The 20,441-nt window shown below is 36.1% G+C and overlaps 5 protein-coding genes across 9 annotated transcripts; 2 read left to right on the top strand and 3 right to left on the bottom strand.

Annotated features, from left to right (window-relative positions):
• Positions 1 to 509: 509 nt before the first annotated feature.
• Positions 510 to 2,647, top strand: LOC135161233 (uncharacterized). 2 transcript variants are annotated; one of them, XM_064118637.1, is made up of 6 exons: positions 510 to 753; positions 826 to 1,540; positions 1,644 to 1,879; positions 2,022 to 2,085; positions 2,178 to 2,344; positions 2,435 to 2,647. In XM_064118637.1, exons 2-6 carry the CDS (start codon positions 1,457 to 1,459, stop codon positions 2,550 to 2,552), a joined length of 669 nt encoding a protein of 222 aa, XP_063974707.1. In that variant the 5' UTR covers positions 510 to 753; positions 826 to 1,456; the 3' UTR covers positions 2,553 to 2,647. The 2 variants fall into 2 exon arrangements, with proteins under 2 accessions (XP_063974707.1, XP_063974708.1); XM_064118638.1 differs by having other exon boundaries at positions 510 to 1,540; positions 2,438 to 2,647.
• Positions 2,648 to 2,905: 258 nt separating this feature from the next.
• LOC135161217 (outer dense fiber protein 2) lies at positions 2,906 to 8,644 on the top strand. 2 transcript variants are annotated; one of them, XM_064118605.1, is made up of 13 exons: positions 2,906 to 3,254; positions 3,484 to 3,657; positions 3,736 to 3,893; positions 4,038 to 4,226; positions 4,570 to 4,727; positions 4,881 to 5,066; positions 5,469 to 5,743; positions 5,891 to 6,075; positions 6,146 to 6,361; positions 6,572 to 6,625; positions 6,829 to 7,521; positions 7,790 to 8,122; positions 8,295 to 8,644. In XM_064118605.1, the coding sequence occupies exons 1-13, from the start codon at positions 3,116 to 3,118 to the stop codon at positions 8,508 to 8,510; spliced, it is 2,976 nt and encodes a 991-aa protein (XP_063974675.1). In that variant the 5' UTR covers positions 2,906 to 3,115; the 3' UTR covers positions 8,511 to 8,644. The 2 variants fall into 2 exon arrangements, with proteins under 2 accessions (XP_063974675.1, XP_063974674.1); XM_064118604.1 differs by having other exon boundaries at positions 3,733 to 3,893.
• Positions 8,645 to 8,901: 257 nt separating this feature from the next.
• On the bottom strand, positions 8,902 to 13,755 carry LOC135161216 (probable serine/threonine-protein kinase kinX). 2 transcript variants are annotated; one of them, XM_064118602.1, is made up of 6 exons: positions 13,209 to 13,755; positions 11,256 to 12,917; positions 10,807 to 11,090; positions 9,757 to 10,479; positions 9,357 to 9,562; positions 8,902 to 9,259 (listed from the first exon to the last, which is right to left on the bottom strand). In XM_064118602.1, exons 1-6 carry the CDS (start codon positions 13,600 to 13,602, stop codon positions 9,130 to 9,132), a joined length of 3,399 nt encoding a protein of 1,132 aa, XP_063974672.1. In that variant the 5' UTR covers positions 13,603 to 13,755; the 3' UTR covers positions 8,902 to 9,129. The 2 variants fall into 2 exon arrangements, with proteins under 2 accessions (XP_063974672.1, XP_063974671.1); XM_064118601.1 differs by having other exon boundaries at positions 10,807 to 12,917; positions 13,209 to 13,754.
• Positions 13,756 to 14,274: 519 nt separating this feature from the next.
• Positions 14,275 to 18,508, bottom strand: LOC135161226 (uncharacterized). Of its 2 annotated transcripts, XM_064118628.1 has the most exons (9): positions 17,920 to 18,508; positions 17,283 to 17,402; positions 17,088 to 17,205; positions 16,315 to 16,576; positions 16,135 to 16,245; positions 15,722 to 15,812; positions 14,791 to 14,927; positions 14,571 to 14,703; positions 14,275 to 14,501 (listed from the first exon to the last, which is right to left on the bottom strand). In XM_064118628.1, exons 1-9 carry the CDS (start codon positions 18,064 to 18,066, stop codon positions 14,451 to 14,453), a joined length of 1,170 nt encoding a protein of 389 aa, XP_063974698.1. In that variant the 5' UTR covers positions 18,067 to 18,508; the 3' UTR covers positions 14,275 to 14,450. The 2 variants fall into 2 exon arrangements, with proteins under 2 accessions (XP_063974698.1, XP_063974696.1); XM_064118626.1 differs by having other exon boundaries at positions 14,571 to 14,927.
• Positions 18,509 to 18,657: 149 nt separating this feature from the next.
• LOC135161229 (speckle-type POZ protein B-like) lies at positions 18,658 to 20,205 on the bottom strand. The gene is made up of 2 exons (XM_064118631.1): positions 19,077 to 20,205; positions 18,658 to 18,998 (listed from the first exon to the last, which is right to left on the bottom strand). The coding sequence occupies exons 1-2, from the start codon at positions 19,910 to 19,912 to the stop codon at positions 18,875 to 18,877; spliced, it is 960 nt and encodes a 319-aa protein (XP_063974701.1). The 5' UTR covers positions 19,913 to 20,205; the 3' UTR covers positions 18,658 to 18,874.
• Positions 20,206 to 20,441: the final 236 nt, after the last annotated feature.

Here is a 20,441-nt window from a genome sequence, read left to right as displayed (position 1 = left end):
TATTATTTCCATTCTCGTTGAGAAGTATGAACAAAATATTTCAATATGAAAATAATAATAAGAGGTATTATTACAGATTTTCTTCTCTTTCACTTACCAACTCACCAGAAGTGAACGTCAAACACAATGTTTCCTCATGTAAAAATTATCACGAAAATAAACTCAACAAAATCCAGGTTTTGATGGCAATTATTAGATAATAAAGGAAGAGTAAATACTGTTAATGTTAATCGAGTATACCAATGGAGCGGAGCAAAAATGAAATACTGAACGGCACAGAGCACGCACGAAGACTGAGTATGTAATGTTTATGAACAACTCGACAGGAGTACATATGCGCGACACGATCTGCTAAGCGATAGACTCGTATGCTGGTCATGCCCACAGCCTGAGAGAGAAAGAATTATGAAAAGTATTGATAAGAAGGAAAGACATGCCCACATACAATTTCACAAGCTATAAGGAAAAGATGCCCACACTCCTCTCCTTTTTCCGCTAACAGCAATGAGGAATGCCAAAAATCATTATTGGTTTTGACAATTTTTATTACATTTTTCTTTCTCGGATTGTTTTTTTGTTTATGAAAATGGAAGCCAGTGAATTTCGCACTTCCTGTGTCAGGGGAAACAATGACGTTGATTCGTAATGAAAATGCATTCTGTTTTGAGAAACTCCGGACATACATATTAATCGTTTATTATCGTTTGGAAGAATTGTACAATGGAATTGATTTGCATCGCGAACTTGAACGTGGTACATGACTGGGATGTATTTTTGGAGTCCATCAATATTCCATACTAACCCCGTACCCATTCTCCCATTTAGTTAAAAAACACCTGCCAGTTATAATTAACCTTTGAGGGCGTATGATACAGAAGGGATGACACCTTTGGTACTTCGTCTTTTATTGCTTTTGAATGAAGCAATTTTTTTATTTCCATGTACAATCGTCTAAAATTCCATAGAATCGTCAAAAAATTATGCACACCGCTTTCAATTTCGTTTTTAACTCAGAATTATAAAGATGTAAGCATTTAAATAAAAATCTCTGTCTTCTTATAGGCATTAGGTATGGAAAATTTTCACACAACATAACTAAAAATAACCCAAATAAAACAGAAATAATTTATTATTACAATTGCTTAGTCCAATTCCAAATTCATTGGGACAAATATTCCATTTTACTCAGTATATAGAAAAAAAATATTATTACATTATTAAAATCATTACTATTCACTGAGATTTCATCATGAGTTTATAATTAATGAAATTTGTTGTTCCCAAGATAGAGGCGCCAGTTGACGTCTCAAGATGAAAGAAAAAAGAGAAGCTGAACAACCATGTCTTATTCATTTTTGTAGAACTTGTAAGGCAATTAGAAGACTTATCTGACTTCCGTTGTGTGGATGATTGAACTCAATTTAAAGACGCTGACAGTTGATACAAACAGCCAAACATGTCGAAAGCAGCGCGAATTGCTAGCAATTCTCTCAGTATTGGTGAAAATTCTCGAGAAATTACAGAACATCTCATTCAAAAGGTAAGTATACATCATTTTATGTATTTTTGGTATTCTCACATCACCTTAAGCATCCATTCGTCGGACAATTTATATGAATTATTATTATTATTGCAATTCTAAGGATAAAGAACTATCTGTGGAATGTCAGCAGACGTTTTTCAAAGTTAAACAATACCAGTACAATGAAGTAATACTCCTGAATAATAATTCTAAACTGAAAATCCAATCGAGTAATCTTGGACAAGAAGATCAGGGATTTATCGACGCTATTGCTGAAAAAACAACGAATATTGAAGAGTCAGAGGAACAAATCCGAATTCGTGAGAATGAAAATGAACTCGAGCAAAAAGATATTCGGTAGTACAATCCTTATTAACGATTATGTAATATTAAATGAACACAGAAAAAGGATAGAAATAAATTTATCTAAATTATGAAAACAGAAATTGGAAGAAAATAGCGTTAATAATCATCAATCACATGCTAATTATATTTTTAGAGAGGCTCGGCTAAGAGAAGCTATTTTTTATGCTCGCATGATGATTGAATCTCAAGATGAATATGTAAGTAACGAAAACATTTTGGAATTTTCAAAAAATAATTTCATAGTTTGACTAATCGTAAAGTGACATGATGGCAATATAAATTTTTTTAGAAAACAATCAATCTGAAAAATGACATAAATTATTATGAGGAACGTAGGTCAGCGATTTCTTTCAAAATCAATGACTCCATCAATGCAATCAAGGCTTTGATGGAAGTATCTAAGCCGATTTCTCTTTCTCAAGAGTTAACCGACATTTCTGATCTATACAAATTGCTGTGAGTATATCTGGATTTTATGAGGGATTAATATTGCATTGAACTTTAGGCTTTTATTAATTACACATTCTTTATTCCTTATTATTTCAGAAGAGATGACGAAGAGCCACTTATTCGGGAGATGAGATCGAAGGATAGTGCTATGTTGACCCTCATTAGGGAAATTAAGCAAATCAAAGTGGAGATATCCCAGGTGTTGAGTGAATAGAGTAAATAACTAGCTATCACTATTGAATCGTAATGTAAATCCATTATGTTAACAAGTATTCACAATATTTGTACTTAGTAGAGAATAAAAAATGATTCCTTGGAAATAATTCTGCTATCCCATATATCAATATGTTCTCTTAAAAAGAAGACATTCACCTAACTTCAAAGGCTTACTCATTTGCTTCAAAAATAACCAAGTAAGTATTTGGATAATTAAATGCAATTAAGAGATATTGTTCGCTAATACGTGGAAATATTATTAATCCGGTGCACCCTCATCATAAGATAAAATAATGAAGGTAAAATCGATATTAAAACATACTGTACCTGATAAGTAACAGTAATGAGATGAAAATCTTAATGCGACAAAGGCGACGTCTGAGCAATCACCAACAGCCTCATGCTCTTAAATACTCTCCAAAGTCAGGAGAAAATCGATCAGATTTATCTCTCCTACGAAATAAAAAATCGCAAGATTTAATAGGCAACAGATTATCTCGAAAGACCAGCCCCAGGAGATAATTTCGAGAGTAGAGTCTTTAGCAACACCGAGATTTGAACATGGCCGATGAGGAAGGTGTCCCTGTACAGGATAACACAGAGCTGGAAAATATAAATATAAAGACCGAAGATTTATCAGAGTCTCCTGATGAAATAAAAGGGACTTCAGAGCCCGTATCTCCTCCAGCAGAAGATACATGTAAGAAAAAATTAAATATAAAATACTAGAGAATTATCCTCAAAATTTCATTGTTTTTTAAAACTCAGTTTGTGGGGTATTTTTTAAAGAATCCGTAGCTTTTGATACTTGAGTAAGTGAAAAATTTCGTAATATATGTAATAATCAGACATTCCTTTTGTCTGTAATTAAATGATTAATTAAATTCAATAAAATTTGCTAGCGAATTCGTATTCATCATATTCTATAGTAGAGGAAAATGGAAGAGATAGAGTTGTGAAGAATGAAGTAGCTGCTTTCACAACTGATGGGGAGATGTCTTCGGAGAACAAAGAACCAGAAAATGTAGAAACAGACAAAGCTGCACCAACAGCTATTAATGCTAGAACATCCGACCAATCTATTTCTTTTGAATTGGCTGAGGGTAAACATCCCATTTATCCTTTTCCCCAGGATTTGGTTTTTCATGTGTATTTCTAAAATAATGCTTCGTTGTTAGTAGTGCAAATACACACTGGACAACGTACAGATTCTGTCGTCAGTTCGCTCCCCATGACAGACACCGGAATAATAGAGGAAATGACCAAAACCCGTGAAAGATGCAAATTGATAGAGAACGAGATCTATCATTTAAAAAGGGAATTGGCAGAATCGCAACAAGTAAATTTAACTCAAATTAAGAAATTGATTCATCCATTTAAAAACTTTAAAAAAATATTTTAAAACATCTCTTGTGCATTACCCACGGTTTTCTGTTGAGTTTTTTCACATACGACGTATTACAATTTTATATTGAAAATTCAGAAGAAAGATCTAACGGAGGACGATAAATTAATTATGGACACCAAAACTGAACAAGTAGTGTCTAACATGGCTGAATTAGAATACCTTACCGGGAAGGTTGAGAGAATGTTGGGGCTCTCAGACCCCACAAGCGAGGAGTTGGCGAAAGCATTCGAAATGTTCCCTGAACCCCCTCATCATAGAAACCAGGTATTTTAGGAAATGTGTTAGTTAATGTCATTATATTTCTATTGAACTTTTTATTAGAAGAGCTGTGCTCGAATTTAATTATTTTATTAATTAATTTTCTTCATCAGAATTTGAATAACGAAAATTCTAGTAAAAAAAATATCTGAAAGGCATAGTTCATACAGATCAATTAAATTCTACAGATTTTTTTTTATTGGAAAGCTCAGTAGAATTGAGCAAACACTCATAGGAAATTGAATAGAAATGGGAAATAATTTTCTATAAAACTTGCTGAGTTTTTTGCCTGAATTTGTTTTTTTGCTGAGTTGAAAAATTGATTATAAACTCCATTGAAATTTTCTAGAAAAAACATATTGAGGATTTCACAAATAAAGCGTCTCTCACCTGTAAAGATAGAATCAGAGATGAAGAATCGCAACATAAATTTAATACATTTGTTGGTTCAAGGACATCTAGTGATGATCAATTTGACGTGCCACCCACGGCTTTTCCTGAAGATAGGTACAACTGAGTTGAAAACATATACTACAGATGTAATTGCCCTAGTTGTTTATTTAAACATGGATATAATCGATCATCTTATATTAGAGCTTATAATAATCTCCTCTTGATGAATAACCGCTTTCGAATTTCTCACAATTTTTTCTGTTCAAGTCTCCCTCGGGTTATTGTCTGCGGTTACACTGAGGATAATATTCCAAAAATTGTCGTTGCTGACAGTCAGCGAAAGCCTCGAATTGACGAAATGCAAAATCTCAAAAGCATCACAGGAAAATTAACAGAAGCATTGAACAGGCAGGAAAAATTAGCTCAAGAAAATGCCCACTTGGAGGGTAATAAGTAAGTTCTAGTGTCCCCTCTGAATGCGAAAACAAATTTTTACGAGAAAAAAAGGAAAGTATTTTCTCTTGCACTTGCACTTGCACTATTCCTTGGAATACATTCAAACGTTAAATATAAAACTTCAATTATCCTGAATTTTCATTTAATTTCGAAGGATAATTTTAAAAATAAGGAAGTAAGAAACAAATAATATGAGTAATAAATGAAAATAACATTCGACATAAAGTCTGCTTTATTTGTGTAATTTGCCCTGCTTCTCAGATTAGGTAGCCCCTCCTCTTTGCAATTTCAAGATTCGAATTGAGCAAATGAAAATCGAAAAATAAAAACAAATTTCACCATCTGCCAATTTATGTTGTTTTTTGACACTACATCAACAAAATTTCAATATTCGTTCAGATACAAATTACAAGAAGCTCTACTTGAAAAGGACACCGATGTTGACCTCTTGCAGAGGAAAGTATGTGGCCTCCAGAAGGAAATGCAATTTAAAATAAAAGAGAATGAAGGGTTAAAGCGACAATTAGTATTCCTCAATGAATGCATCGCTAATCCAACTTGCTGCACTAGTCAAGATAATTCTTCCAGAATATCGAATAAACCAAGAGCAGATAAAGAAAGTTACGGTTGTTCAACTGCGCGCTGGGCAACATCTGAAAGACAATCTGTTTGTGGTATTATTATTTACATTTCTCATTTCTCATACATCCATTAATGGGATTTATTTCCTAACTTTTTCATAGAATTGGAGATCGTTCAGTGATCTCATTAATGACTTATAAATAATAATAATACTAACATTAACTGGTATTTCTTCATAGATAGTCCACGCCTCGGTGGCGGCGGTAGTTCAGAAAAAAATCTAAGTGTTCCAAAAATAAATATGGGCTGTAGAAATCCTGCACTCAATTCTGGAGCAATCCTCGGGAATTCTCCAACTCGCAGCCCATGTCCCGCTGAGATCGAAGACAAACTGAAGAATTATGAAACTAGCACCAAGCAACTAGTAACTGAAATCAATAATTTTAATCAATATCCTAATGCATGTAAATGAAATCATTAAATCTTGTATGTAGGAACAGCAATTGGGTTTTATGGAATCAGATGTTGGTAGTATGAAGATGGAATTGGCTAATCTCCAACGAGAGAGACAACAATTAGAACAACAGAGGAAATTATTAAAGTGCACAGGGCCCTGCGCCCCTTGCCCATGCCCTTCTCAAGATTCTACCCAAATGCATCAATCGACGACAGGCCTTCCTGGAGGATATGATGGGCAGATTCTGTCAAAAGTAAATGAACATTTTAAAATGAATGAAACCATAAGATTGAATCCTGAAGGAAGGGTAAAATTTCAGGGGTGAACTGCGGAAAATCAAAAAAACATTTCTCTGAGGTTTTTTAATATATGTTGAAGTAGCTTGTAATAAATGAATAATAAAAGAATAAATACTTTAAATAATAAAATCGGTGGAAATATTAATAATTAATCTTTATTCCAGATCAGTCCAGTCATGAGTAGTGCGTGCTCTGGAATCTGCATAGACCAACCACCGGTAAATTTTTTTGAATTGGCCGAGAGTTAAAATTTCACTTATGGAAATCACTGGATAATAGATCCTTATCTCTCCAATTGAACTATACTATTCAATATTATTATTCCCCAAGGAAATCAAGGATTTGTTCTGTGATCAATATCGGAATAAAAATGGAGAATTACAAATTAATAATAAACTAAAGTTAGAAACTATTATTTTAGGGAACTAGCAACTGTCCACAACAACAGTTGCGTGATCTTCGAGAGCAATACGCTCGCCTTCAAGAGGATTATAAGAATAAACTTTGCGAAGTGTCCTGCCTCCGTACAGACTCGGAAAAAATAAAACGAGAATGCCGCGAAGCCCGAGATGCCCAAGAAAAAATGGAAAATCGTCTGATTGATCTTCAAGAGCGTTTTAAAAAAATTGAATCAGAACGAAATAAATTCGGGGGTAGCAGAGAACAAATGATTGAAGATAAACATCGTCTGATGGTGACGGAGCAACGTCACAAAGAATCTCTCGAGGAGCTCGAAGAGTTGAGACTCTCGAATCAGGAATATCTACTTCAGCTCGAAGACTACCGAAATAAATATTTGAAGGCTCAGGAAACTGTGGAAGAGCAGACGAGACAGCTGGACATGATGGAAATGGATAACGCGAGGATGAATGAAAATGTTACACTAGAAATTGGACGAGTGAAGAATCAATTTCAGGAGAAGTTGGCGGAATTGGCACCCCTCCCTGAAATTCTTAAGCAGTCACAGTTGAAGCTACAAGAGTCCCAGCAGATGCGAGCGGTGGCTGAACGAAACTGCGATGAGTTGGATAGAGAACTTTTGATGGCTAAAGATAAAATTGGAGCGTTATCGAGTCAGTTGGATAATCTACGCAGTGAAAATTCTATTCTTAAGGTTTGCAAAGATTGTTATATTATTTTCATTTTTTTACTGTCTTGGAAAGTTACATAATATTGTCTTTTTGTCTACTAATGCCGAGCCCATTCAATATATTTTCAACGTCGTAATCTTCCATTTCGCATCCTTATTCAGAAGTATTAAATTAAGACATTTTCCATTAATACCTAATCACTATGCTCCATATGGCCTGATTTAAATAGTTGAAAATCAGTCTATTGGATTTTTGTTAAGTGGAATAAAAAGCTCTTTGATTTCCTCATAGGGTGAAAAAGGCTCGGGATCAGATCGTTTAGACGATCTTGAGAACAAAATCAGTGAATTGAGAAATGAAAACGAACGTCTCAAGAACGCGGTATCCCGATTCGAAGAACGCGAAGCCGAAAACGAGGAAAAATTAGAACAGAAACTTCACGAGATTATCCAATTGAGCTCGGAAAATGATTTAGTCCGGCAGGATGCAGCTAGACAGGTGGCGAGGACAAAGGAAAGGTGTGAAACAATTCGTAGGACTATGCAAGATCAAATTGGGGATATGGAAAAGCAGTTGGCGCAGTGCAGGGCAACAGCAAAAGCTGCGCAAAAAGATAGAGACGAAGTGAGTATTGAGACTACCCAAATGACGAATTTAGAATGATATTTTTTTCATAATTTTCCCTCCTCGAACAAAATAGCATTTACAAATATAATGTAAAAATCATGAAATTAAATGTAGCCCATTCATTATGGAATTGTTTGAAAAAACTTTTCAATTCATTTTTTACTTCCAGATTCGTCAAAAAATGCAAGGACAAATTAATCGTCTCAGTGAGTCCTTCGAACAAGCGCAGGGTCGTATTCGAACCCTCCAAGGTCATGTCAACTATTTGAAAACATCATATAGTAATGTTTTCAGTGACCCTACCCATGGAGATGGCCCAACGTCTCCATTAACCCAAGATAATATGAGTCCTAACCTATACGATGCATGTGATTGCAATTCATAAACTTCCTCTCCCCGAATAAAATCGTCAAGGTTTCAACAAGTTTTTTTTTTATAGAAAAAATAAATATTTCATCTTACGAAATCTTTTGTGAATGGACTTTAGCTTTTGAATAAATGCTCATTTCTTTCATAAAATCACCATTCCCTTATTTTCCCTTTAGACAAATTTTTTAAAACCGAACGGGCCCGAACTTTCTAGTAGCGTTGTTGCAGTTTTTTCAATGAAAAAATATTTTCATTAAATACGAAACTTAAATTACAACACATAGGACTCCTCATTTACCTTTTTCCGCATCAGCAGTATTTATTTTTCATATTTCAGTTATCAATATCCACATAATGTTTCAATTAACGATATTTATCTTAGTTAAAGTATTTTCCCTCCAGCAGTATTCGGTGTAAGGAACAGAAGACATTTATTAAGAGCTCTTGTAAATGTACCATTGGTATTAACGTTGACAAAATTAATAGTAATAAAAAAAAAAAATGTGGCTATTTACAAGTAAAGCCAAGAAAAGATGAAATGTCCGCGATTTCTATGAAAGAGAATTAAGACGATAAACATAAGATTAATTATTGTGAATGGCTTAAAGTTATCAAACATCACCCAGCGCTGACGATCACTGAGAGTCCACATTGCATAGGGTGTTCATCATTTGAAATAATGTTCTGGACCTTGTATTTATCTTCTCTACGTCCACCATCAGTTGCTCAAATTGCAATTGAAAATCGGCAATTGAATTCGGTGCCCTGAAATGTAGTTAGCAGGTCAGTTAAATTTGCCTATAATTGTTCATAAAAAATAATGTGATATTGTCTTTAAAAAAAAAACTATCGAATTTGCTACCTATCATTACTAGAGGAATGTGGCTGATGGTGCAAGCCACTATCGGGGGCTGCTGTAATACGAATATCTGGTATTGGTGTTTCAGAAGCTTGGAGATGGCCTGTATTTAAACTTGTCGTGTGTGAATGACGACAATCACCACAACCTTTTAAAAAATCCCGGAGAAATCCACGTACTCTTTTACCTGAGAGACGACGATTGGAATTCTGAAAAAAAAAAACAACGGAAAATCTAGGGATGTAAATGACCCTATCCTTACCCCATTCCGTTGAACACATCACTAGTGCGATATTCAATAATTACATCATTATAATGAATATTCATCACTGACTCACCCTTAACTTTATTATATTATCTCTTTTAAAAAACTGAGTTCTGGCGATTAACATTTGGAACTTACATCTGATCCTTCGGAAGACCCTGACTGCATAAGAGGAGCAGTATCCCCAACAAATACCGGTTGTCCATCACTGTGAGCCCTCCCTCGTGGGCAATTATTTTCACCTCTTGAGTTACATGGAATGTCTATGGAGTGGCAGCGTTTCGGTACTTGACAATAAATCTCCTCAGTGTCTCCAGTCAATGGATGGGAGGAGAGCTGATGTTTGCAGACCTCATTCTGCGCATAATTCATGCAGGAATGTTTAACATGAAGATTGGCAGGATTGGAGACGGATATTCCCCGACAGGTCATATTGTGTACAGCACCACAAGTATTCTGAACAGTCTCGCACTCGTAATTATTGACTTCGTGATTGTGAGGACAGCAGCTAGATTTTCTGGGTGCCATTTGGATAGGTGAATGGCCTCCCTGTTTTTGGTGACAACTGAGACAATTTTGTACCCCTGGATTGTCCAAATTTGGCATACTGCCAAAGGGTCTGTCCACTTGATCATCATATGACCCAGCAACACGATTCAACACTGTGCGCAATTTTTTCGGCACTCTAGACCGAATTCCCGCTGTTGTTATTCCAGATTTTTGTTTCTTGTTCGTGGAACACACAAACGGAGTTGTTCTCAATTTTTCCGCTGGAGTCTTTGGCCAAAATGCCTCGTTCCCTAGTACATCTTCTTCCAAGTCTGCCCCTTCAACATCGACGGATGTAGATTCTTGATTTATCTAAAAATTGATAAAAACGGTTAGCACCATCAGTCGAATTAATTATGGAAATATCCTTGATATTTCTGGTATTCCAATGATTTTTCAAATTAGTACATCTATACCTCGATGTTGTCAGTAGAAGCTAATAAACAAGAAGGGAAAAATTAAAACATTTCATTGATATCAAACGGACACAAGCAAAATTAAATAGGAATAACACAGAGATCAGCAAAGAATAATATTATATTAAATGTAAACAAATATAAATGTATCATCGAGAAATAAAGATAAATATAAAATTAGCGAATATCTTCCAATATCACATTAAATATTAAATAAATTTACCTCTCGCCCCCAAATATTGAGTGTTCCATTGGCCTCCGACATTCTAACCTCAAGATTAGCCAACAAAAAAGGCCCACACTCTCTGACCACTCCATTATTACCAATTTTATTAGTCTCCTCAGCCTGTAGTAGAAAGCTCCTTTCCTTACTATCCATATCCTCTTTATAAACATAACACTTTATTCCATCATTCACTTCAATCTCCTCAACATCGTCCTCATCACGTTTATTTCCATCATTTTTATGACTAGCAGGTGACTCCACCGTGGTTTTATCTCCAGCATCTGTTTCATAACCAGAATTGGATTCTCTCCGTAATTTGTTACTGAGAAAGGGCATTTTGAACAGTTGTGAATCAACACCAGGCGTTCCAAAACATTCACTAGCTTTGCGTTTTCTTGAGCGATATTCATTTGTTACCAGGGGACTTATCGGTTCTTTTGACTGACCTGGAGCATTATTCCTTCTTCCGCCAGTGTTTGGATTAGCTGGATCTGATTTACCCTGGGTTATGTTGGCAAGTGTCTGCAATATTCTCGAACTTGTATAAAATGCTTGAGAGATCGGGCGTGGAGTTGTCTTTGGAGGCGTTCCTAAACAAAGACTGTCATCTGAGTTTAAAATGCTACCGACGTTTGGAGGTTTTAGAGATATCGAAGGACTGCAGTTGCTATCCGTCCACTGCTCTATTGAACTTGGACCTGAACCAATCGACCTGAAGCTGTTGTTCGACATTTTCTCCTGTTCAACTTTCGGTTGGCTCACTACCAGGCTTTTATCAATGACGGTTGACAGCGGTTCTGTTTGCACTTCAACAGCTCTCATCTCTTTTGTTTTCTCCTTCTGGTACTGAGCTAGAGTCTTTGTCAAGTCACTCAATTTTTTTTCGAGTTGGAGGTTCTTATCCGCCATCAAATTGTAATCGTTCCTCAGCTGAAAGTTCTTGTTGACTATTCTCTTGTAATCTTCCTTAATTCCATCACACTCCACCACTTTCTTATTCAACTGAGCTTTCAAGAGAACAACTGCTGGATTCTCTGTAGGATTTCTAGTACTTATCACAATCTCCTGGGAGATCGGTTCTCCTTGTTGGATTTTCAGAGCACTTGGAGCTGCCGACATATTTTCCTGTATTATTGCGGTCAATTCAAGAGGATCAGAGGGGGGCTTCCTCTGCTTTTCAGTCTTTTGATCTTGGTTACCATCGAAGTTTCCCTTAATGAAATCCTCGTATGAAACCGATTGACAGTTTGTTATCTGCTTCATTTCATCCTTGCCATTTGTCAGAGTCTCGACCTTCACTTCTTGGTTGTCTTTCAAATTGACAGAAGGCTTCGGCTCAACTGGTGATAGTCCTGGATAATCAACAATCATGACTCCATTAGGTTTTTTATCCAGCTGATGCTGATGTTTATCCGGACAAATTTCATTCTCTTTATCAACCTCCATTACCATTGTCGTATCGTAAGACTTTTTCAAAGTTTCTCCTGTGTCGACGGATATTATCTCAGCACCATTTTCAACTAAATGGCGGTTTACAGTCATGTCCTCAGCACGAGTTGGATCCTCTACTATCATGTGCTTCATATTATTTTCCATATAGCTTTTGAGAAGACGACTTTGCGGGTTCACGCGAATGTCTGTCTCCATTGCTTGATCTCTCTTAATGACATTGGCTAATTCTCGATTGACATCAAGTGGATCCCTTGATCTTCTCTGCCTTGACAAGCGACTCTGCTCTTTCATCCCGTGAATGTACTGTTTCACCTTGCTGGTGATATGCCCATACTTGGGTCCCCCCAAGAAACATCTCCTCTGACCACCAAGATTAAAATCTGCTCGTCCATCTAGCTCGGAATGCTGTCTATTACTATTGAATTTTCCAATTCGCCGGGTAGGGCTTGTTAAGTCTTGCAGTGATCTGCTTCGCTCTCTGGCTTGACTCTCCAATACTTCCGATGGACGCTGAACGAAGTCGTCAGAAGATCTTTCAAATTGTTCAGCCTCAATTTCACTCTCACTATAATCCTCATCATCATCCTCATCATTATTGCGTCTCAAATACTCAGCTTCCTCTTCATCGTCTTCATCATCGAAATCCCTTCCATCGTCTGCGGAAAAATTGTAGATTGTATTGTTTGGAATTCGAAATAATTCGAAATCTCAGAAAAGACAAATGAATTGTTAAGAAAATTTAATTAGCTGGGAAATCCTTAGTATAATTTTAAATTGTCTCAAAACAGTCCGAAAATAATGGCAATTTTTTTTGAACATTTCCTAAAACGAACATGTTCTTTTTCCAAAATTCTTTAGATTATAAAGTTTGGATAGATTTGAACTATTACAATGCTTCTCTTGAAAGTAAAAAGAATGGATAAAAAAAAATAATAAACGACAATCACCATCAGTGGTATAATCCTCTTCATCCTCGACTCCATCGAATCCTCGATCGCTCTCCTCTCCCGATGTCACCAACTCCACAACACTACTGTTGCTCCTGTCCCCCTCTGAATTTTGCTCGTTGCGCTCCTGCTCTCCGGTACTTTCATTAGTCTCAAATTGAGGTTGTGTTTGTCCATCATTTTCAGTCCTCGAGTCATCGGGTTTTGTGGAGCTCGAAATGCTGGTGGCATTCATGTAGGACGGCATCTTCTCATCCTCGATTGTTTCACCCTCGAGCATCATCAATTCTGTATCCTTGTTACATACCTCCTCCTGATCCTGAGACATGGTCTCCTCACCCGGCTTCATCTCGGAATTATCGTCGCCCACAGGCGCTGCCGACTCCTCTGACATTTGGAGTATTATTTTAGAATTTCAAAGATGTTCAATGTTCAGCCTTTTGCGACTGTTGTAGATAAATATTCGAATATTCGGTATAGTGTCCCGGCCTCGACGAGGACTCGAGCTAACAGCCCGCGGATACGGATTCACTCGTTATTCCTTATCGTCCGCCATCATGGCGGCTGGCACACTACAGTTCATGTCCAATCAGTGTGGTGTATGTACTGTAATGACTATAGTACATACATACATATGTCCGTGGAAAATGGAGCATTCTTCCCCGGTGATTTGTAATATAATTTTTTTATTCAAAAAATATTTTTGAAAATTCCGCTTTTTATATCATGTAAAAAAGGCCCACTTATCTTCAGTGCTATATAATCTTGAGAATCTAAAAACAGTTTTTCCACAAACATCAAACACAATTTTACGCGCGCACTAGGTGCGCAAAATGATAATTTCCACAAATTATGCTGAAACATATACATCTTCATTGTTCGGCTAATTAAAAACACAGAATATGAGTTTTAAACATCTTATACTCCTTCAATTATCATAAATTACATTTTCACTCGTAAATAGACTAATTGAATGGTCATCAACATCAATTCTTTAGCAATAGAAGAGTTCAAGTATTTGGCTCATAAATAAACGTCGACAAAGAAATCATCAAATGGCAAAAGGTATAATAATAATATCTTATTATTTTGAAACCAACTGATAAACCGATACTACATTGCAGAATTTGTTATTTTACCTTTTCAAGGGTAAAATCCATTTGGTGTTGAAATTTGTCGTTTCAGTCAGTTACCTATTAGTGTTTGAAGCGTTCAGTGACAAAATTTTCGAAATTATACTATTTATCGCATAGAATTTAAAACTGTCATAAACGACATCATCATTTTCAACGTCTGTTCAAAGAATTTCCTTGTTAAGAGTTAAGATAATTTACAATTTTTAATATTATATTATGCTCTTACTGTTCCAAAACTTTCCATAGACATAGTATACAACTTCCCTGCCGTTAGTCGACAGGGCTTCATGCTCCTCACCATAATGGGAATGAGCATTGATTGTAATTGACAAGGTAACAGGTACCATTTGCTCTGATATCTAAACATCCAAATACAAATCTGATGCTTAAATAGTGCAAATATTAACAGTAATATGAAGAATTTTCGGAGATATACATATACTGACGTTGAAAGGAAGACGTGCTCGCTCTGCACAATCAGGTTGTGTCCTAACCAGCTGCTCCAGAATAAATGAGTGAGTGCACACATGTTAACAATTATAACCCTGACCATTTCATTTGGATGAGATACTTTGATAAGAGCCTCAGAAAATGATTATTTATTATTACCTCAATTCCTCGGACAAATTTGAAAAATCACGCATAATAATATACGGAGAAACCCACTCCGTAGTGTAGTGTGAAATGAGAAAAAAAAGTGAAATTTGAAGATGTAAGAATGTATGGGTATGCAGTGTGTGGATGAATGGAAATATTGTTTTGAGGACTGGCCACATGTCATCTATGACGTCGTAGAATTAGGCCAGAGGCTGTCTCGAAGAGGACAGTCAGTGTCAGTTGGGTACTGACCGAGGTGACGAGAAGTCGTCCGATAATTATAACCGCCTTCCAAATGTTAGACAATAGTAGATAAACTTATTATGTCTCCATATTATTATTTTTAAAATATATAACTTAATCAAATGATGTCACATGTCAGAATTATTCAAGAACCCTTACAATAATTGAGTAAACCCGAACATTGAAATTAAGTTGATCTTACATGTAAATCAGGATAGCATTCTATAACTTCCCTACATACTGATCCACCACCCTTGCAACCCATTGAATGCAAACTTTTCTCAAGAGGCGAATGTCAAAGTGAAGCATGATATATGAAGATAAAATTTCAAGTGGATCCATAAGCCAACAGGTAATTATCAATAAGAAGCGCTAATACCCGTCTGGTGGATTAGCTCCCCCTCGCAGAGAATAAAAAGTATTACCTCCGTGAAAAGAAGTTGTTAAAAATCAATGAAATTCCGAATTGATTACATTGCAGAGTATAGCATCGTGATAGCTGGAGTGAGTATCTCTTAATATACTTAATATACTTACTGCGATATTACCAGTCACAATTAATATCATATTAACCCCAACAATAATCAAGAGGGCAATGCTGTACGCAGCCTCTAGTGTTTCAACAAACCTGCCAATACACTTATTGTTACTCAGTTTCTCTTTAAGTGCTTCGCTTAACACTCAGTTGGTGACGTTATGAATTCCGCGCCGCACATTTACCGTTTTTTACTATTATGAAACAGTAAAATGGCAAAAAATTTTCAAAACAGCATTTACATTTAATGAAATATTGCATAATAACGAATAACATGAGACTGTCTCAATCACTCTTAATTTCTTCACAGCTTTTTCCTAAATCTCTTAGATTTGTCCTAACTTGGCAATTAATGCTGAAGCGGCGCGGGATTCTTATGGCCGTGACCCAACACCGTCTTAAGTTAGCTGCTCACTTGAAAATTTGACTTTGAAGAGTAGAAGTTGTTCTTATGCGATTCATTATCATTTGAAATTTAGTTGATCCTTTGACAGTGTTATTAAGGTGCAATGCTTCTAAACGTAATCTGCAAAGGATTAATAAATAGTCTATTTAAGATGTTAGAAGACGAAAATTAAAGGTCGACAGGGCTTACTTCAATATTTCAATCATCCCGCAGGCGTGATGGATGAGAGTTGAAAATAAATTGTCAAAAACAACGATATATGAGAGGCCAACAGGTACAGTTAGGTAAGCATGAATCAACAGGTATACATAATATCTGTCTTGATCGATGAAAAATTCGGTATGGTAGAGAAATAGTCGAGGCCGACTCTCATTCAATGGTTTCAGAACATCCAAAATTTTGGGGACTGCCGGTGAACAGAAGTAAAGCGCAAGTACCGAGTAGAAGCATACTATTTCACAATATCGAATAGAGAAAAAAAAAACGTGGATTAGCTTTAGCAAGAATTTTCGAAATTTTAAAAACTCGAGTTCTTAACCCATTACAGCACGGTCGCCTGTCCTCATAGAAAAGCTGAACGATTGGCGGGCATGCACGCTGCCCTTCAAATATAACAGGGGCTTCTTTTGTAAGAAATAGAATAGGAATATATGTATGTATAATAATCTTCGGAGCAGTCATCGGCTCATCAATACTCAGCCATTGTCGTTCGGAGCGCTGGCAAGGCTCTGGGCATTAATTTAATTTCCACCAGGCTCACACCCCGATACTTCTGCATATTGTGCTGCAATGGGCTAAACTTGAACTGCAAAATTTATACCAGTTCCCAATAAAAAAATTATCTTGCCAATTTATGCTCAAATCATTTATTACAAATATTTCATGATTCCCCTTCCTCCATCAACTATTAACTAACTTGAGTCGTCAATGAATAAAGTCAAAATTTGATCCATATTCATTACTTGTGTAAGCTATATTCAAACGCCGCGATTGGCCCAAATACTGGCGCAATACTTCGAGTTCAGATTCCACTTTCAAATCTTCCCAAGTCCTTTGGATCATTAGTAACAACTGTTTCATCTGAAAAAATGGCAGTTGCATTTAATTATTCATCAGACTTGGAAACATGCTGTGAATCTCTATTAATCAACAATTACATGATTCTCCATTATCATCCAGTTGAAAAACTTGATTAGGCCTAATAGGTAACATCCGATAATCGGTAAGCATTCAAGGACCATATCCAAATCATTCAATGACTCTATGAGCTTAATTATCTATTTCCAAAAAAAAAACATTATTCAATAATGAAAGAATAAATGAGGTAAGTGAAAACCGAACTAAAAATGTTTTAAACTTTGCCACGTCCAATGAGTTTTACAATGTGCAGTATCCAGTATTTTTTTAACATAGGAAAGTAAAATAGAAAATTATTATCCCCCACTTTCAGGGAGGAAAATTTCACTTTGTCCCTCCGCCGAAACGAAAATCATATTTCTTTTTGATACAATACGTTGTGCTTTCAAAGCGTTAATTCATTTGTAATTAATTTATGTAGTTTTGAACTGTCTCATGATGAATTAATATTATAAAAAAATGTGTCGTAATAAATACATTGTGTATTGTCTAATTTATTAAGATGCTCAGTAGTGGCATAATGATTGGAGGACTGGACTCTACATGAGTTTTCAACTCTCGACCAAAAATTAACAAGTCCAAGAATGTACTTCCAATCGTAGTAGAATACAACATTTTTTCTCTCTTCGAGGTTCCCACACTAAACAACAGACCTACCTTCGGCACTAATATTGTACTTATAACGAAAAAGGTTATACATCTAAGAAAGACTCTGTCCCTCCACGATTGGAATGGCCAATGGCCGATGCATTGTAAGCCACGCTTGGTAATTTGATAGCACGAGCAGTCGAATACTTTCTCCATGTCGGTTTCGCACTACCACTGACGCTTCAAATTTCAAATGAGCTCAGTTGAAGCGTCAATTTTTGCATAATAGTATATTCTCTCAGATCGTTACAATCAAGCAATTTAATATTCAGAGACTAGGGCTAAAGCATTTAATGTTTCCACCAGGCCAGGGCAATTAAACAAGTGAATCTTTGATGAGCGCGAAATGGCTCGTTGCATTTTTCGTGGAAAATCAAAGGGATAAGCACGCGATGAGAGTGGTTGGATATACTCAACTTTGACAAAGAATCATTATATTTATAGCTGAGACCTATAACACGTAACAATTGAATCTTTTTGTAAAGGAATAAAAACGTTGGGCAATACATGTTAAGTTAGCAAATGGGGAACGACTGTTATACATATACTCTTTTCATTCACCATGGAGCATTAATCGATATTAATGTGTAAAATGGCCCATCGTACTGTCGATGTGGTCAGGAAGTTGTTTTCAGAAATCATTACTACTGCATGCAGGACAAAATCAAGACGTAGCCAGAGTATGAAATGAATTATTCATACGATAAATTAACAGTATTGAATAGAGGTAAAAAATACCGCCATATGTCTTGCTATTTTAAAATATATTTTTCGACTTTTTTGCGCAGTCCAAGAAATGAATAACCGTGGTGAAAAAATATAGCTAACTAATGTCACAAAATTTTCATGAATACCTCTTTGACAAAATTAAAACTATTCCATCGATTTTTCTGTAATTCCATTGAAAAATCTTCTTCACCTTCACAGCCAAAAGTTTTAATATCTGTCTGCCTCGGAATTTCCATCACCACTTGTAAAATTTCTCTAGTAACCCCATCACAATCCAAGTCAGCCTCCTTTCTTTTTCCCATTGAGTCCAATGTCCCAGTCCTTGATAAATATCATCGGCCGTTTCTTCAACTCCCCAGCTGTAATAAACTTGAATAATTTCCATCATCTACAAAGCGTTCTCTCGATTGATCTGTTGAGCAAGTACGCTTTCACACCTGCTCTTCAAGCCCTCGATCTGATACCTATCAGCCACCTTCAAAAGCTCTCTAACCAATCCTTCATCCCGTATTTGATCTGTGTAAATGTACTCGAGCATACCTAAAACAACTCTCAAACTTACCCCCTGAATTTTCACTTCATTACTCTGACTCTCCATCATCAATGGATATTTAAACATTGCAGTAAACACAGGACTTCGAGCGGCTAGAATGATCTTGTGGGCAGGAATTGTCATGTCTTCAGCGATCAAAGTCACGTCAGAAAACGTAGAATTATTCAGAAAAGCTTTCATGTCATCTTGCAGCCGATGAAGATTTGCCGTTGATATGATCTCCTGTTCCATCACGTCCGGAGTGTCTAGCTCTAGTAATTGCCAGCTTAATCGACAATTGATCATCAACAGTCCATTCGTCATGTACAGATCTCTCTCGCTCGACAACTTCTCCCTCGAGATGAAACGGCGATAGCCACACAATGACTTATTCTCCCCGAAATTGGACTTGAAGTGCATTTCAAAACATTTTTCCTTAGTCCCTGAATTAAGTATGGATAACGCGCAGTCAACACAAACACACTCATGGACACATTCCTCTGATTGTTTGAGGGACTTCATACGAACGTAAAGGGCAACATAATCCTCACTATGATTGTTATCACCTTTTGGAAATATTTCGAGTCTCCAGATTTTGTCCCGGTTTGTTTTTGAACAGAACATTGGAGAAACGAGTTTTTCCTTGAGTTTCTCTGGACGTCTCAAGAAGTTGTTGATTTTCCAGCTGTAAGCGACTTGGTGGGTATTATTGTCTGGCTTTCTGTACCGTTGTGAAGCCATTTAAAATGAATTTACAATGTATCTAGTTTTAGGCACTTGATCCAGTAAAATATCGAAGAATTATTTTAAATGCTGTGCTACTGACGATTTATGGCGATTCAGTAATAGGCTAATGGTGATAGTGCTCGGCTTAAGGACTTCCGTTCTATTCTCTTCTTCTTCTTCTTCTTCTAATTTTTGGTTAGCTCTGACTACAAGTCTTGCGGCGGTTATTCCCAATGTAGGAACGTTACATGTGAATGGGTGGGAGGTGACCTTCTATTTTCAATTGATCCCCAATTGATCTTTGTGTACTTGAAAAACAAATTAAATGAGTTTTAAAAAACTATTGATGGGATGTTTACGAGATAATTTGAAAAAATTGGCAAAAGTACTTTTATCATTTGGGAGCGAATAGTTTTTTTAAACTGAGCCTGCTGATACAACAAATCAAATTATACTTCAGAAAATAAGTATTGATGGATCTAAAATAATTGGAAAATAGTCAAAAAATCAATGGAAACATGATTTTTTACAAAGCGTAATAACA

This window comes from Diachasmimorpha longicaudata, chromosome 4 (assembly GCF_034640455.1).
Source record: "Diachasmimorpha longicaudata isolate KC_UGA_2023 chromosome 4, iyDiaLong2, whole genome shotgun sequence".
In the NCBI taxonomy this organism is placed as follows: Eukaryota; Metazoa; Arthropoda; class Insecta; order Hymenoptera; family Braconidae; genus Diachasmimorpha; species Diachasmimorpha longicaudata.
The sequence above is the reverse complement of the archived record's forward strand: the minus strand, read 5'-3'. Positions and strand labels throughout refer to the sequence as shown.

What these genes read in the sequence shown, in the direction of transcription:
- LOC135161233 (XM_064118637.1), top strand. Translation starts at nt 1,457, where the DNA reads ATGTCGAAAGCAGCGCGAATTGCTAGCAATTCTCTCAGTATTGGTGAA. An exon ending in CAGAACATCTCATTCAAAAG is followed by an intron (nt 1,541 to 1,643) that starts GTAAGTATACAT and finishes TGCAATTCTAAG; the next exon opens with GATAAAGAACTATCTGTGGA. An exon ending in TCTGATCTATACAAATTGCT is followed by an intron (nt 2,345 to 2,434) that starts GTGAGTATATCT and finishes TTATTATTTCAG; the next exon opens with AAGAGATGACGAAGAGCCAC.
- LOC135161217 (XM_064118604.1), top strand. Translation starts at nt 3,116, where the DNA reads ATGGCCGATGAGGAAGGTGTCCCTGTACAGGATAACACAGAGCTGGAA. An exon ending in TCCTCCAGCAGAAGATACAT is followed by an intron (nt 3,255 to 3,483) that starts GTAAGAAAAAAT and finishes CATATTCTATAG; the next exon opens with TAGAGGAAAATGGAAGAGAT. An exon ending in TGAAAGACAATCTGTTTGTG is followed by an intron (nt 5,744 to 5,890) that starts GTATTATTATTT and finishes ATTTCTTCATAG; the next exon opens with ATAGTCCACGCCTCGGTGGC.
- LOC135161216 (XM_064118601.1), bottom strand. Translation starts at nt 13,602, where the DNA reads ATGTCAGAGGAGTCGGCAGCGCCTGTGGGCGACGATAATTCCGAGATG. An exon ending in TCAATATTTGGGGGCGAGAG is followed by an intron (nt 10,480 to 10,806) that starts GTAAATTTATTT and finishes ATCAATTTTTAG; the next exon opens with ATAAATCAAGAATCTACATC. An exon ending in GGTCTTCCGAAGGATCAGAT is followed by an intron (nt 9,563 to 9,756) that starts GTAAGTTCCAAA and finishes TTTTTTTTTCAG; the next exon opens with AATTCCAATCGTCGTCTCTC.
- LOC135161226 (XM_064118626.1), bottom strand. Translation starts at nt 18,066, where the DNA reads ATGGAGAAAGTATTCGACTGCTCGTGCTATCAAATTACCAAGCGTGGC. An exon ending in GGATGATAATGGAGAATCAT is followed by an intron (nt 17,206 to 17,282) that starts GTAATTGTTGAT and finishes CCATTTTTTCAG; the next exon opens with ATGAAACAGTTGTTACTAAT. An exon ending in TTGTGACTGGTAATATCGCA is followed by an intron (nt 14,928 to 15,721) that starts GTAAGTATATTA and finishes TCATTTTCTGAG; the next exon opens with GCTCTTATCAAAGTATCTCA.
- LOC135161229 (XM_064118631.1), bottom strand. Translation starts at nt 19,912, where the DNA reads ATGGCTTCACAACGGTACAGAAAGCCAGACAATAATACCCACCAAGTC. An exon ending in ATCGAGGGCTTGAAGAGCAG is followed by an intron (nt 18,999 to 19,076) that starts GTGTGAAAGCGT and finishes AGTTTATTACAG; the next exon opens with CTGGGGAGTTGAAGAAACGG.